Source organism: Pantherophis guttatus, chromosome 12 (genome assembly GCF_059756535.1).
Source record: "Pantherophis guttatus breed Tessera chromosome 12, ASM5975653v1, whole genome shotgun sequence".
NCBI classification, from domain to species: Eukaryota; Metazoa; Chordata; class Lepidosauria; order Squamata; family Colubridae; genus Pantherophis; species Pantherophis guttatus.
In genome coordinates, this window is record NC_142074.1 from 25,735,687 (window position 1) to 25,750,758 (window position 15,072).

The 15,072-nt window shown below is 48.1% G+C and overlaps 1 protein-coding gene across 3 annotated transcripts in view; it reads right to left on the reverse strand.

The window, feature by feature from the left end:
• Positions 1 to 15,072, reverse strand: part of DOCK11 (dedicator of cytokinesis 11) — a 58,036-nt gene that overhangs the window by 34,402 nt on the left and 8,562 nt on the right. For all 3 annotated transcript variants that reach the window (XR_009620652.2, XM_060683947.2, XM_060683948.2), the window contains exons 4-22: positions 13,717 to 13,799; positions 13,286 to 13,355; positions 12,211 to 12,306; positions 11,137 to 11,271; positions 9,723 to 9,900; positions 9,060 to 9,139; positions 8,048 to 8,131; positions 7,474 to 7,614; positions 6,678 to 6,869; positions 5,966 to 6,088; positions 5,200 to 5,282; positions 4,238 to 4,360; positions 3,995 to 4,071; positions 3,337 to 3,527; positions 3,157 to 3,222; positions 2,452 to 2,544; positions 2,061 to 2,184; positions 1,324 to 1,445; positions 535 to 618 (exon numbers count right to left, since the gene is read on the reverse strand). Coding sequence is in view for 2 of the 3 variants with exons in the window: in XM_060683947.2 (XP_060539930.2) it covers positions 535 to 618; positions 1,324 to 1,445; positions 2,061 to 2,184; positions 2,452 to 2,544; positions 3,157 to 3,222; positions 3,337 to 3,527; positions 3,995 to 4,071; positions 4,238 to 4,360; positions 5,200 to 5,282; positions 5,966 to 6,088; positions 6,678 to 6,869; positions 7,474 to 7,614; positions 8,048 to 8,131; positions 9,060 to 9,139; positions 9,723 to 9,900; positions 11,137 to 11,271; positions 12,211 to 12,306; positions 13,286 to 13,355; positions 13,717 to 13,799 (2,145 nt within the window). In the remaining variant the exon portion in view is untranslated. The remainder of the gene's footprint in view (positions 1 to 534; positions 619 to 1,323; positions 1,446 to 2,060; positions 2,185 to 2,451; positions 2,545 to 3,156; positions 3,223 to 3,336; positions 3,528 to 3,994; positions 4,072 to 4,237; positions 4,361 to 5,199; positions 5,283 to 5,965; positions 6,089 to 6,677; positions 6,870 to 7,473; positions 7,615 to 8,047; positions 8,132 to 9,059; positions 9,140 to 9,722; positions 9,901 to 11,136; positions 11,272 to 12,210; positions 12,307 to 13,285; positions 13,356 to 13,716; positions 13,800 to 15,072) is intronic.

Sequence of the window (15,072 nt, forward strand, 5' to 3'; positions counted from 1 at the left end):
AATCTAATCTAATCTAATCTAATCTAATCTAATCTAATCTAATCTAATCGTGCCTCGTCTGAGTTTATTGAAATCTGAGAGATCCTCAGTGGGAGGAGTTTTTGTAAGGAACCAGTTTGGGGTGATGGGGAGAGTCATGGCTGCCCTGTTTTAAAGACTTATTTTTATGGGGGTTGCAAAAGGGCCCCTCTGAAGGCCGGACGTCCATCCGTGTTTGTTTATTTAAGAAAATGTATATGGTTCCCAACTTATTCTCAATGACCCCAGGTGACTTGCAAGGATAAAAGCCCAATGCAAAAACAATAGAACAGCAATAACCTTCCACCCCCTTGGTGACAACAGTCAAAGGAGCCACTTGATGGTCTCCAGCCCACTCTGGGGGTCTAGAGGCCCTTTGGCAGAACCAGGTCTTCTGGGCCTAGGAAAAGAGGGTGAAAGTGGGGGACAGTCTTATCTCCTTGGGGATGAGGAGGAGCCACCACGGAAGGCTCTTCTTCAGATGGACCTCCTTAGGAGAGGGGACGTGTAACGTACCTGCGTATATATGGTGGACTCCAAGTGCAGCTTCAGCTTGAAGAGGGCCTTGGCTCCATCCACCCACTTGATGTCGCTATTTGGCTGGAGATCCGGAAGAAGAAAAGAGACATTTTTGAAGCTTGGGGGTTTGCCCTAAACTAGACCAGGCAGTTTGACCCAACCGGCGATGAAAAGAGCCATTTAAGTTGACCCCAGAAATGGGCCCACGCAAGAGAGAGAAAACGTTTCTGTCTTACATGGAGAGAAAAGTATTTCTTTTTAAAAAAAAAATAATATTATTTATTAAATTTCCAAAGATTAAAATACACAGCACAAGAAGAAACATAACACACACACAAAAAAGCAAGAAAAACACACACCCAAAACAAAAAATACAAACAACCAAAAACAAACATATAAAAATTTCAATACTAAGAACAACCGAGAAAAGTATTTCTAAGTATAGAAAAATCCCAGTTCCTCCAATTCTGCAACCAAGAAGCCATCAGAACAACACCAAGAAAGCTGGCCGGGTCTTTGTGGGTTTTGCAAAGCACAACTTGTTTACACAAACCCAGTTTTCCAGGAACTGAGAAAAGGCATGGCCACATGGGCATTTGCAACAGGAGGGGCAGTTATACTCCTTGATAATGTGCCAATGGGGCAGGGGCTGGAAACTTGGCTAAGAAACTCTGAAACACCTGCCTGCCTCTGTCGATTTTCTCCGCACTCTGTCTGAAAAATGTATTACCCAAACCATGCATGGATTGTCCTTCTTATGAGAAACCCACCTCAGAATCCCCTCACCTTTCGTGCCTCGGTATCTCCGGCGCTCAGGTAGCCGGCTGGCAAGTTGGCCGAGACTGGGAGCTGCTGCTCAGAGGTGATAATCAGCCCGTCTTTCAGCAAAGGAAGCCAGGAAAAGCCAACTGTGGGGACAGAAGAGACACGGTGGATCAGCCAAGGTTGGTCTGAAGAGCCGCAGAAGGTTTAGGTGGCACCTGCAGCTCATATGCCCAGCTGAGTCTGCAAGAATCTTAAGTTACGAACGAAGGCCAATCAACGTGTCCCAGGATAATAATGTTGCAGGAGCCAATCTGGGTCAGTCAGCGGGACCTGAAGTTTAGTCTTCTGAGCTTTTGGACTCGTGCTGGAGCCCATCCTCAGGAAACTTCTGGAACATTCCAGCAGAGAGAGGTTCCCTAAGGATGAGCTCCAGCACGAGTCCGAAAGATCAGAAGACTAAACCGCTGGTCCCGCTGACTGACCCAGATTGGATCCTGCAATCTTGAGTTAGAACCCCAGAGGATAATTCATAGATGTGCCCTAAATCAGTGTTTCTCAACCTTGGAAGCTTGAAGATGGGTGGACTTCAACTCCCAGAATCCCCCAGCCAGCGCTGCTGGCTGGGGGATTCTGGGAGTTGAAGTCCACCCATCTTCAAGCTTCCAAGGTTGAGAAACACTGCCCTAAATGATCATTCATTTAGGAACCCAGGCAGTTGGGCAAGTCCAGAACCCTGGGGAAGGAGGGGCTTTAGGTACCTGTGGTCTCCACGGTGTCCTGTTTCTTCGCCGTCCCCTTTGTGTTGATTTCGCAGCTGATGTGATAGAAGGTGAACAGCAAGTGGTGCTTCTGATGAAGATGGATCGGAAGCTGGATTTTGATCTACGCAACAGGAGGAGAAGGGAGGCTGAATTCTCGCATGATTTCATTTTTTAAAAGAGGATCAACATTTTGTCTTGTCCAGCTGGGGAATTCTGGGAGCCGAAGTCCACCCGTCTTAAAGTCGCCAAGTTTGAAAAACTTGGATCAAAAAATCAAAGGAGGATCCTAAGTTCTATACATAGAAAATAATCTATTCTCTCCTTATTTCCTTGAAACCTCAAGAGAATCCACCAGCTCCTTCTCTGCTGGTTATTTTTTTTTTCTCACCTCATCGTAAAACTCGGGGCTCTGATTGTGGTGCAAGACACAAGCGTAGGCGTGCGAGGTGAACAGAGGCCCTCCGGGTTTGCCGTAGAAGCACTGCAAAGATGTAACAAGTGAGGTTGAGAGGAAGATTCAAAAGGCATGATTAACTCCTTGGACCATCAAAAGTCCTTCCCTCACTTCCTCTGCAACCCTGCTCAGTTCAGCCTTATCAGAATTGGGCCCCAAGAAGGGGAGATCTTGTCACACCAAATCCCACTGCCAGATGTTGGTGGAAAAGATCCAGGCTGGCCAGGTCTAAGGTTGAAGAGCTCCAACTGGGGTCAACTAGCTCCCTCTAGTGGGAACTCTGGACCAGCTGATGGACCTTCTGTCTTCATTCATATGGAATGGAGACCCAATTGGGCCTCTTGACAAAGATCTAAGCCCCCTCTGTGCCAAGCACATGCAAAACTCAAGAAGCCCACTGATCGCCCTGACTAGAGATCAATGGCAGGTGGACAGGACCTTCCAAGGGGAAGGAGATCACTCATCTGGTCCAGAGGTTGGAGCATAAAGGACAGGGAAGTTCTGGAGATGGAATGAACACCAGGTGGCAGCATGAGGAGAAGGGTATCCCAGAACATAGGCCATCAGAAGGCACAAGAGGCTAGAAGAGCAGGATCATCTTGTGAGACAACCTCTTCCTTAGACAGGGCTCTGGAGTACCTTTAAGGCTTTGGTGTCTCCTTCGTCAGAGTCCTTGAACTCCACCCGGATGGCGATGTTCCTTGCCTGGAAGAGTAACCCACAATGGGCACAAGGGAACATTCAGGCCTCCATTTTTGCCAGAAGGAAGCTCTCCTCGCCCTCCTTTGCGTCTCTGTCAGGTGAGGTCTCCTTACTCACCTTGGCGAAGGTCTTCTGGCCATCGTACTTCAGATGCAAAGGGTAGACGTAGAGCCGGTTTCTGTAGGTGGTGAACGGGCAGCAGTACTTGGCTACCTCGGGCACAAATTCATCGACCTCAAGAGCCACACCGTCACGCCGCTCCTGTCCCTCAAAGGGCTTGATGGGGATGAAAGCCGCCGTGACGCAGTCTGGCAGAGGACAAGAGCCAGAGGCAGCACATGGTGACGGTGCTCCCTCTTTGGACAGGCAAAGCCAATGGGAGAAGTTGGGTTGTCTTAACAACTGGGGCATCAAGGTTGTAAACTATGACACCACTCCCTTAATAACTGCATCACTTAGCGACAGGAGTTCTGGACACAATTGTGATCATAACTTGAGGACTATCTGTATATTGGTTTGATAGCCTGAAGGAGACTGACATCTGTCCCATCTCCAGAATAGGCAATGTGAATTTTATTTCAAACCATAATTTTTGTTCACAACTATGGTTAAGGCCAAAGTGATGGGTGATTTGGTACCTTTCTCTGTCTTTCAGAGCAACCAACCAACCAACCAACCAACAGCTCAGAAACAAGGTTAGACAAGGGAAACTCAAGTTGATGAATGCCAGAAAATAATAGTCTCATGTTCCACCACCTTTCTCCTCTCTCCTTACTTGAGAGCTCCAAGGGGACGCACTCCAACGTCACATTCAGTTGGCCAGGTATCACTTGCAGTTTTGTCTTCTCTGGTCTGCACAGGAAACAAAGAACAACTCAGAAGACCAAGCAGGTAGCCCAACTTAACAATGCTGGGATGAAAAAATCTGGGACATCTATTTTCTCTACACTTTCTGCAGCCCAAAGTTTCTCTTCGGACCCCGTTGGGCAGAAGAACACCTCTCTCCTAGCAGCCTTACTTCTTATATTCAGCCAAGAACTTCAGGAGGTCCTCTGTGGAGAGTTTGCTGCTCTCTTGCTTATAGAGGGGAGAGAACTTCCCATCCAGGTCCAAGGTGCCTTGGGAGTCTTTGAAGACAGACCTGGAAAGAGAAAAGGGTGGACATTTGAGCAACATTCCCACCTGCTCATGGAAACCTCACAGCCTGCCAGGTAAATATCCAACATTAGAATTTATGGAGCTCCAGGAGTTTTGGCCAGGAAGCAGGTCCTGAAACACAACCAGGAAACAGAATGCAAAGAGTTGGTTGGTACAAAGTGGCTTGGTGCTCTTTATATATATGCCACCTTCCACCCTTCTTAGCTAGGTTCTTTCATTTTAACAGTTCAAGTCAAGAGATCAAACCAAGTTTGAAGGAGATGCAGGCCAAGGAGTGGCATTTTTCATACAACTGCCCTGACAAAATGAATCAAAGATGAATCAAAGTCATGGACAATCTCAAGATGAATGTGCATTCAACTTTCCAGAGAACATAAAACTAAAAAGGGAGAGATGTTTCCTGGGGAGTCTTCTTGTGTGTCTTTAGATGTGCTGACCAAAGAAAGTTGGTTTATCAAATACCAGTCACAGAGAAAATATTTCTCCAGCATTGTTCAGGGCTATTTCTCCCAACCTTGTATCTGGAGATGTATCTGGATGGCAAAGGAAGCCTTACGGGCTGTGGCCTCCTAAAGGCCAGCAAACTTCCAGGGATGGAGTTTTCAACCAGGAAATGTCTTTCTGAGGAAGAGTAGAAGAAACAGACTCCTGGAAGAACAAAGTCAAAATAGAAGGTCTCCCCCCCATGAAGAACCTTCAAATGCCATCTTCAGATGGCAGGTAGTCCTGGTAGCTGTGGGCAAGCGGCTTGGCTCCTGGCCTCTTCCACTCATGGGAAGGGTGACATGTTGGCATTGGCCTCAGCACAAGAGGCAGCCTCACCTGACTGCCCAAGCAAAGGGCATCCGGTACCGTCCAAGACGGCTGCACACCACCTTCGCCAACTTGTGGACCTTCTGTGCTGTCTGTGGAGGAAGGAAAGAAGAGCAGATGTGCACAGCTGGTTGAAGCTGGAAGATGAAAGAGATGCAGGAGTGGGGGCACGAAGGGCAGGCGGAGCAGCCAATCTCAGAGAAGTCAGGTAAGGCAAGTTCTGAGAAAGGGGGAAGTGAGGTTCCCCCACCAGGGTAAGTCCATAAATGCTCTAAGTGAGCATCAAAAACATCTGAAACATCTGCAATTGTTCACCATCATCCTTGACTATTCAGGAAGAGTACACATGGGCCAAAGGTGGCATATGAAGCTCAGTAAATAAATTCTGCCCCCCGCCCCCCTCTCTATCCCCAATACAAGAGATGCTACATGCCTTGTCCATGTTCAACTCTCAATCTCTTCATAACTTGACCTAGGAGTCACATTATTTAGGTGGCACATTCATAACATGCATTCACACACTGCATTGAGATATGGCTTGTGTGATCTGGGTACGTCAGCTCAATCACTCTGATTTGTAAACCATAGATGGGTACAACCTCAGAATCCAGCCAACTATTAGTGCCTCTTATGTGCTCAACCACTCAGCAGAATGTTTCATGATGTAACATAAACTGGAGGAGCTTTATGAGATGGGAGGTCGCGCCTTAAGACATTCATTGCCTTCTTTCTCATCCCAAAGCACGGTGAATCCATCCCATGAAATCAAATGTACCTTTGCAGGATCTGAATTCTTGACGTACGGCTCCACGCTGTGGGCGATGCTTCCTTGAAGCACCTTCTCCACCCGGGCAACGAGAAAAATTTCCGGGTGTGGGTTGGTCACAGAGAAGACCCCCTTTGTGTCAAAAGAGAAGCAGAGCATCAGACCCTACAAAGCCCCTAAAGACAAGACAATGTCTGAGTCTCAGCTAGAAGCTTAGGCCTACACCAAAAATATTTTAAACCACGTGGGCCTGTCCTTACTTAAGAGAGAATTCCGACTTCAACCAACTCTCTCTTAAAGGACAGGTGGGTGCGCTCACCGACAAAGCTGTTGAGCTGTGAAATAGTTCCCTCAACTCTGACTGACATTATTTGTGTTTCCAAGATGTAATTCACAATCTGCTTCCTGCTGGTTAATCAGGTGTAGAAGTATCCACTGTAACAACTATCCTTGCCCTGGCTTTGCAATAGGATGCCATTATCCTAACAAGCTCAGCATCTGCATCCACCCCCCCCAAAAACATAGACCAGTCGTTGGGGAGCAAGAATAAATCTGTGCTTCAACCTCGTGTTCTGCTGGAAGACTTTCCTCTGGCATGAAGTTGACTACGGAGAACTAAATAGTAGGTTGCTCCATGTTAGGTTTAATCCAGTTCCTATTTCCTTTGGAGGCTTCCTTCCTGTTCCATCTGCGGTCGGGTGGACTCCACAGAATCTCTCACCTGCTTCATGTAGCGCAAACTGGATTCAGCCATGCCGTGGCTGTTGATGGGGCTGTTTCCAGGTTGCTGATCGGAAGAGTCATGCAGCATCTCCCGCACGGGGCCAGAATTTAAGTCCACGTGGAAATCCGCTGAGATCTTGCAACCGTTTTTCAGATCGAAGAGAGCCAGGCTGAGGAAGAACGGCTCTACCTGGGAACACAAAGAAGACCCTGAGGTTGACATTAACTGGACGTTCTACGGAAGGGAACGTTGGATTTTAAAGGAAAATGATGGTTTGCTTTGAACTTTGGCATTGGAAGAGGCTCCTGAGAAGACCAAGGCAGGGTTGACCAGACTCAAATGATTCTACTTTGGACACATGATGTGTGAAGACCCAGCTCAGTGGAGAAGGCTGTTATGTTGGGAAAGGTAGAAGGAAAGAAAAGGAAGACTAGCAGCAAGGTGGAGGGACTGAGTTGCAACACTGATGAGTGCATTGGAAGATCTGAAGGACCAAGTTGGGGCCAGATCATCTGGGTGAAAATCTATCTGTTTGGTTGTTAAGAGTCAACAATGATGGCATATAGTCAATCAAAGTGCCAAAAGTGGGACTGCCTGGGAGGGGGCATCTTCTAGGAGACTGGTGGGCTTCCCCATGCTGTTGATTGGCCCCTAGGAGAACATCTGGGACTTGATCCAGCAGGATGTGACTTATGTTCTTATGACAAGTTGTAAGGGTCAGGAAACTGGGAGAGAGTAAATAAAAATTTGGAGAAGGCTCTAGCAACAAAAACATATATGGGCGGCTGCCTACATTGGAAGGGGGGTCCTTGGAGCTGTCATTCAGCTGGGCCAGGAGGTTGAAGGTCAGGGTGTGGCAGTTGAGCAAGAAACGTGGCCGGCCCCTTTCCTCAAAGGGTTGGATGTCCACCTCAAGTCCGGAGAAATCGAGTCTCTAGAAGAGAAAAAGGGGAAGGGGTTTTTCCTCATCTGGATCAGGTGGAGGGAGGTTGAAGAAAGCCTTTGCGATGATCATGTTTGGAAAGGAAGGGCAGATGGCACATATTTCAAAAGTATCTTCCTTCCTTCCTCCCTCTTTGCTTCTGCTTCTCCTTCCTTCCCTTCTTCTTTCTTTCCTTCCTTCCCTCTCTCCTTTCTTCTTTCCTTCCTCCCTCCCTCCTTCCTTTTGCTTCTTCTTCCTTCCTTCCTTCCTTCCTTCCTTCCTTCCTTCCCTTTCTTTCCTTTTCTTTCCTTCCTCCCTCCCTCCCTCTTTGCTTCTGCTTCTCCTTCCTTCCTCCCTTCCCCCCTTCCTTCCTACCTACCTACCTACCTGTCAGCCATGCTTTTCCCCTCAGCCAAGCACCTCCATCCACCCCCAGGAGGATTACCTGGACTTCTGGATCAAAGGAGAAGAGGTTCTGCCTGCCTTCGCTGCGGCTGAGTTTGCTCAGCTGCTCCGTTTCTCGGCCGTACTGAAAGAGAGCAGAGCCCGTCAGACGTGAGGCCGAGATCGGTGGAAACCGGGGGAAGCCAAATATTCAGGTACAGGGCAAAGAAGACAGTGAAAACTCTGACAGAGAGAAGCTGGGAAGTGTTGTTGTCCGCCAGCAGCCCATGGAGCTGGCAGCGGAGTCGGACAGTGAGGAGGCTGGGGAGGACAATGGGACAATCCTGGAGGCTGGGGAAGGCCCGGATGAGGGCTCTGCAACGGAGGCAGAAATGGGGCCAGGGCCATCTGGGAGTGATGTGCGGACTCTAGAGCCTCTAGAGGCAGACATCAGAGAGGCAGAGGAATAGGAGGAGCCTGTTCCTAGTACACGCATGCGAAGAGCTGCCAGAAGGCAAGAGCAGCTAAAGCAAAAAGGACAACTCGGGAGTAAGGCCAGGAGATGATTGGCCCCTCCCAGAAGGCTTAAAAGAGCAGCAACGGCTCTTGGGATCTTTGTAGGAAAGCAACGTTGCTACATTTGCTTCTTGTCGGCATCCTGGGGTTTTGCCAAGAAAAGCCTTTGGCAGGGTGCCAAAGGAGACAAAGGTTGGTGATAAGGCCGAAGGACTGTTTATGAAGAATTTGTTTTGGACTTAATTTGGACTAAGCTGAGAATGAAGTAATTCTCAGCTGTTCTAATAAAATATGTTTGTCTAGGACTGATTGTGTCTGGTAATAACTACTTGGGCCTCGGTCACAACAGGAAGGAGGGGAGGGTGCACCTGTGTCAGGACTGCCTGATATGAATGCAGAAACAATTTTCTCTCCTTGCAGTTTGAGCCTAAAACAGACCTTGGATTTAGCTCTTACTGCTCAAATGTGCAGAAAGGGAGAGTTTTGCAAAGAGTGAGATGGGCTGATCCAAAATTTGCCCAATCCGGCTGTTTCCCTGCTGAAAAAGCCAAAGTTACCTTCATCAACTCTGGATGCAGGCTTCTTCCTAAGCTTTCCAAGATGTTCTCCAACTTTCCATGGCTGCTGGAGTCATCATCTGCAAAGGCACAAAAAGCAGATGTGGCAGAAGCACCTGGCCAGAAGAGGCGATGGCTTCATCTGGAAGACCTGGGAGGTTGGGATGAAGGGCAGGGAAGCTGGCCAGGAATTTTCTGTCCCACCAGCAAGGCCAGAAATCCAGCCACTCACAGATGCCACGTGGCGACCTGGCTTTTTCCTTCAGCTTCGCCCTTCTCTGTTCCGGGAACTGCTTTGGATGTAGCCCAGCAACACAACCCCCAAAGAGGATGAGAGTGTGTGTGTATGGGTAGTGGGGAGGGGGAGGACTGATGCCAAAGCAAACCACTTTAAGTCCAGGAGGGGGAACGGTGTGGTTTTCGACACGGTGACTACTGAACTTGAAAGGGTCTTGAGAAAAGCTTGTCTTAAGCAAGCCATGGAGGTGGGGGATTGAAAACAGAACGTGTGTACAAACATTATCAGATCTGAACCAGCAACGGTGCCTTGGATCCATCAAGACATCCACCCACCATCATCTTCCTCCCTACCATGTGGGTGTGGTTGCATCAAGACCTGTCTCCATCCACCACCATCTCCCTGTCTCCATCGCAGGTCCTCACCAGGCATGAACTCCGCCGCCTCCTTCTTCTCCGGCCCCAAGCCCTCTGTGTTGGCCTGGATGACCTTCCGCAGAGTGGCCAGCCAGTCTCCCATCTCCGACTCCGTTTCCGCGGCCAGGTAGTGGCTGTACTTATCCAGCATCTTCAGCTCAAAGGCGTTTCGGCGCATCTTGGCGCACTTGGGGAAGAAAGGCAGGGGAGCTTTTGAGGCTGGGGGGTGTGGGGGGGTGACCCATCCCTGCAGCCCACATTCTCCTGAGGTGCTCAGGCAGGGGACAAAAGTCCTTTTCGAGACCAAGCAGGTGGCGGAATGGGGAGGAGAAAGCCTGGCCACTACTTTTCAGTCTACGACCTCAACTGACCCCCAAATTTCTGTTGCTGAGACATTTGTCAAGTGAGTTTTGCCCCACTTTATGACTCTTCTTGCCACATTGGTTGAGTGAGTCACTGCAGTCGTTAAGTTAGTCAAACAGTCAGAGGAAAAGAGTGAAACTTTGATTTGAGGTTTTACCGATTAGACCAGGAGTCAGCAACCCGCAGCTCTGGAGCCGCATGTGGCTCTTTCCATCCCTCTGCTGCGGCTCCCTGTCGCCGGTCGGCTCGACCATTGATAGGGCTTTTGGTTAGGACAGGTAGAGGAAAAAGGACGCCGCGCTAGGGGGAGACTCTATGGTGGGGGAACTGGACTTCCTGTTAGCTACAGAATTGAACGGGGGGCTTCCGGTTAGGACCTTTGTGGCTCTTTGAGCGTTTAAGGTTGCCGACCCCTGGATTAGACTGATAGCTCCTTATAGAAATGGCTAGTTTACATTACTATGAAAACACAAGAAGTTGTGATTTCTTAATGCCTTATTTTACTGCAACAGAGAGACTTGGAAGTCAACGCTTCTTTTCCTTTTCCCTAATCCTTCCTCACTTTTCTTCCACCCGCTCCTCCCCATTGTTTTCCTGTTTTCTTTCTTTCTTCCAAAGAGATGAACGTGGAAAGAGGAAAAACATTCGAGATATTCAGGGCAGAGCTGCTTTGAGTTTTGGTCAAGTGGCTGAGCTTTTTTTTCAAAATATAAACTTTACAAGCAAAGCCCTTTGGTGATTCACAGTCCGAAGTAACATAAAATTTAAAAAAAATTGAGAAAGGAGAAACAAGTAGCTGTACTTTGGGGAAGCCGAGAAGCTACATGATATGGTTCATAAAACCAGCTCAGCGTTGCCAGTATTTTGTTCTTGCTTTCCTTTGCTTAAAAATATTTCCCAATAACCAGGGAGAAATAAACTGACTGACAGGAGGCGGGCAGGCAGGCAGGTGACAGACAGACAGACAGAGAGTAGATCCATACCAGATCCTCTCTAGCATGAATCTGCCTCTGGCGTTACAAAATCTCTAGCAAAACCTTTTGCAAGTCCTTGCACGTACCTGCACAACATCTATGCAAGAATCCAGGAAGATGCATCCTTTGGATTCCTTGGAAATCTTCTCATCTTTATAGGAGTTGAGGATGTAAGAGCCGTCTGGAAGTTGTGTCAGGTAGAAGTACCTTCTCTTGAACACCTACTCAGAAAAAGAAGGGGCAAAAAAGCTCACTTGTTGATCGTCCGGTATGAATTCTACTCCATTCTGCTCATTTTTTACTTGAGACACAATTCCAAAATCTTGAACATCATCCAAAATAAAGAAGGTTAAAATCAGAAACGGTGGCATTTTCTAGACAGTGGGTACAGAAGCAAAACAGCCACAGCTGGTATACAGGCCATCAATGATCCATGTCAGTGGTGAAATCCAATTTTTTTTTACTACCAGTTCTGTGGGCGTGGCTTGGTGGGCATGGCAGGGGAAGGATACTGCAAAATCCTCATTCCCACCCCACTCTCGGGCCAGCCAAAGTGTTATTTGCCAGTTCTCCGAACTACTCAAAATTTCCGCTACCGGTTCTTCGAACTGCTCAAAGTTTCTGCTACCGGTTCTCCAGAACCTGCTGGATTTCACCCCTGATTTATTTATTTATTTATTTATTGGTTCGATTTATATGTTGCCCTTCTCTGGAGACTCAGGGTGGCTTACAATGTGTTAAGCAATAGCCTTCATACTTTTTGTATATATCTGCTTAGTAGGGCTTTCGGGCCCCCCAATCGGTGTTCTTTTTTATACAAAGTCAGCTTATTGCCCCCACAATCCAGGTCCTCATTTTACCTAACCTCGGAAGGATGGAAGGCTGAGTCAACCTTGAGCCTGGTGAGATTTGAACTTGCAGTAATTGCAGGCAGCTGGCAGCTAAGTGCTACTTTAACAGCACTTTAGTCCGCTGCTCCACCAAGGCTCTTTTTTATTTTTTTTGGTCCATGTTCTGTGCCTCCAACTTTGTCCATTCTCAAGCAGGCAAGCTCCTCCAGGAATTATTGAGGCATCTCTTCCACCCAAAAGAAACCTAGTTCCTTAGAACCCATTTCTCTCTTCTCCCTGCAAAATGAAACCCAAGCGCTCCCTTCTTACTTTCATGGTCACCGTGATGGTGCTGTTGACATTGGCCTTGTACAACCAGCCTTGCCTGATCACACCACCCTTTTGGGAGCAGAGCGAGGAAGTGTCCTGGAAGACAGAAGAGATAAAATTATGGCAAAGATGGGGTACCAAAGGGAGGGAGGGCCCCGGGGTTCTGGGCAGCAAGGGAGAAAGCAGAGCTGTCTCAAGGAACAGAGCTTTGGTGATGGCGGTGGTGATCCCCAGAAGAGGGAGGGTTAGGACGTGAATAGAGGGGTGAAGGGGAGGTAGAGCGAATGGAAGGAGCTTCAGCTTAATTCAGGAATGCAGGAAGAGCCAGAGGGAGGACACGTGCCCCACAATCAGGAGAGAATCAGGCTGCTTCAAGAACAGAAGGCAGCAAGGAAGAAAGAATGGTCACGTGGAAGAAAGTTAAGAGGTGGGTTGGACTAGAAGACCTCCAAGGTCCCTTCCAACTCTTCTATTCTATTCTATTCTATTCTATTCTATTCTATTCTATTCTATTCTATTCTATTCTATTCTATTCTATTCTATTCTATTCTATCCCCATTCCTACCCCACTCCTGGGGGAAGGATACTGCAAAATCCCCATTCCCCCCCCTCACTCCTGGGGGAAGGATATTGCAAAATCCCCATTCCCTCCCCACTCCTGGCAGGAGGATATTGCAAAATCCCCATTCCCTCTCCATTCCTGGGGCCAGCCAGAGGTGGTATTTGCTGGTTCTCCGAACTATTCAAAATTTCCGCTACCGGTTCTCCAGAACCTGTCAGAACTTGCTGGATTTCACCCCTGGTTAAAACTAAACTGAAGACCAAACAGCAATGCTATTTTCAAGTTTGACTAACCGCCTCTCCTTCTTTCACCACCTCTGCAGGTGAGCTCCATCTTCTCAATGAGGCTCTACATGTATTCTATGCTACAAACATGTAGGAAGAAGGTGGGGGGGACCCCCAAATTAAATGAATGTAATCGCAATCGAGTGAAGGAGGCTGCGTTGTATCTCCTTGTGGCACCCCGTGGGAGCTCGTGCTGCACCCAGTGGGAATCTCTAGCGTGTCCTCTCACCTCGTCTTTATCAAAGTCTTCATCAGTTTCAAAGACGTGGCTGGGAACCTTCTCTGGCCTGAAGGATTTGCTAAAGTAAAAACAACAAGTTTTACTCAAGTTACACCATAATTAAAAAAAAAAAAAAAAAAAGAACACATGATACTAATAATTAACTAACGAAGGGATCCCTGAAGGCTATTCTTGGGGGCCAACTCACTCACAGGGTACCACGAGTTTGCCCAAAGTTTCCTCCCCCAAGCTCAATTGTTGGGTGGTCCTCACATTATACGAAACCCTTAATTGTTTAATTAAACCGCTCAGATCCTCAGAGGCCGAGGCAAAACACGCAAGTTTGGCCCTGCAAAACGCGGCGTGGTAAGACGCCGTCCAGGGTTCAAGCCTGGGCATGCCAGAAACACCCACCCCGGGAGGAAGAAAGGAAGGCTTACCACGGTAACATTCGGAAATCGCCAGAATATTCGTCGTATTTGTAGTTCACGACGTGCCAGTCTGAGCTGTAGGCTTTAATGCACTGAAAAGAAAATCAAAGCCCAGCTTAATTGCGTTCCGTGCAAACGGGAGCAGCAAAGAAAATCTGCCCAAGGGGGAACCAGGAGCAGCTAGGAAATTAGACACATAAAGACTGGCGGGGGGGGGGGGGCAGGGTGGGTTTGGCATTCTCCCTCCCTCGAAGCCCCCTTGCCCAGCCTCTTCAGATGTGGCTGTTTGGGCAGACAATGGCTGGGTCTCTGGGGAAGGGGAGGCAGCTGCCTTGGGTGCCCCCACGGCAAGAGAGGCTCTACTGAGATGGGGGATTCAGCTGGAAGACTTTGCCAAGCTCTGTCCTCTGGTTTATAACCAGTCCTCAACTTACAACAGTCCGTTTAGTGACCAAAGTTACAAACGGCACTGAGAGAAGTGGCTTAGGAGCGTTTTTCGCACTTACGACCGTCGCAGCATCCCATGGGCCACATGGCCAAAATTCGGACTCTTGGCCACTGACTCCTATTTATGACGTGATCCCAGGATCACGTGATTCCTTTTGGCGACATTCTAACAAGCAAAGTCTATGGGGAAGCCAAACTCACTTAACAACCGTGTGACTAACTTAACCGACTTTGGCCACAAAGGTTGTAAAATGTGGGAAAACTCACTTAGCAACTGTCTCACTTAGCAACAGAAATGTTGGGCTCAATTGTTGTCGTAAGTCAGGGACCCCCTAGACCAGGAGTGGGTTTCAAATTTTTTTACTACCAGTTCTGTGGGTGTGGCTTGGTGAGTGTGGCAGGGGAAGGATACTGCAAAATCTCCATTCCCACCCCACTCCAGGGGAAGGTTACTGCAAAATCCTCATTTCCTCCCGATCAGCTGAGACTCGGGAGGCAGAGAATAGATGGGGGGAGGGGGGGCAATCAGAGGTGGTATTTGGTGGTTCTCCGAACTACTCAAAATTTCCGCTACCGGTTCTCCAGAACTGGTCAGAACCTGCTGAAACCCAGCTCTGCCCTGGACTATCCTGGGACTTGCAGAAATGATTTAAAACTCTGGATCCCTCCCTATTTATGGGCAGGATTTCCCCCGGCATTTCAATATTCAAGTCTCTTAAATGGGGCAGATTATAAGAGTCACTTAAAACGGTAAAAACGACAAGATGCCTTTAAAAGTCGCACAGAAAAGATGATCCTACGATGGTGTAAAAATGCTGCCACACAGAATAGTGGTGGTTATTTGGGTTTGCTTTTGCCTTTAAGGAGTTATGCAAGGAAGGAAGTTTTTAAAGAAATGTGTGACTTGCTTCCTCTTTT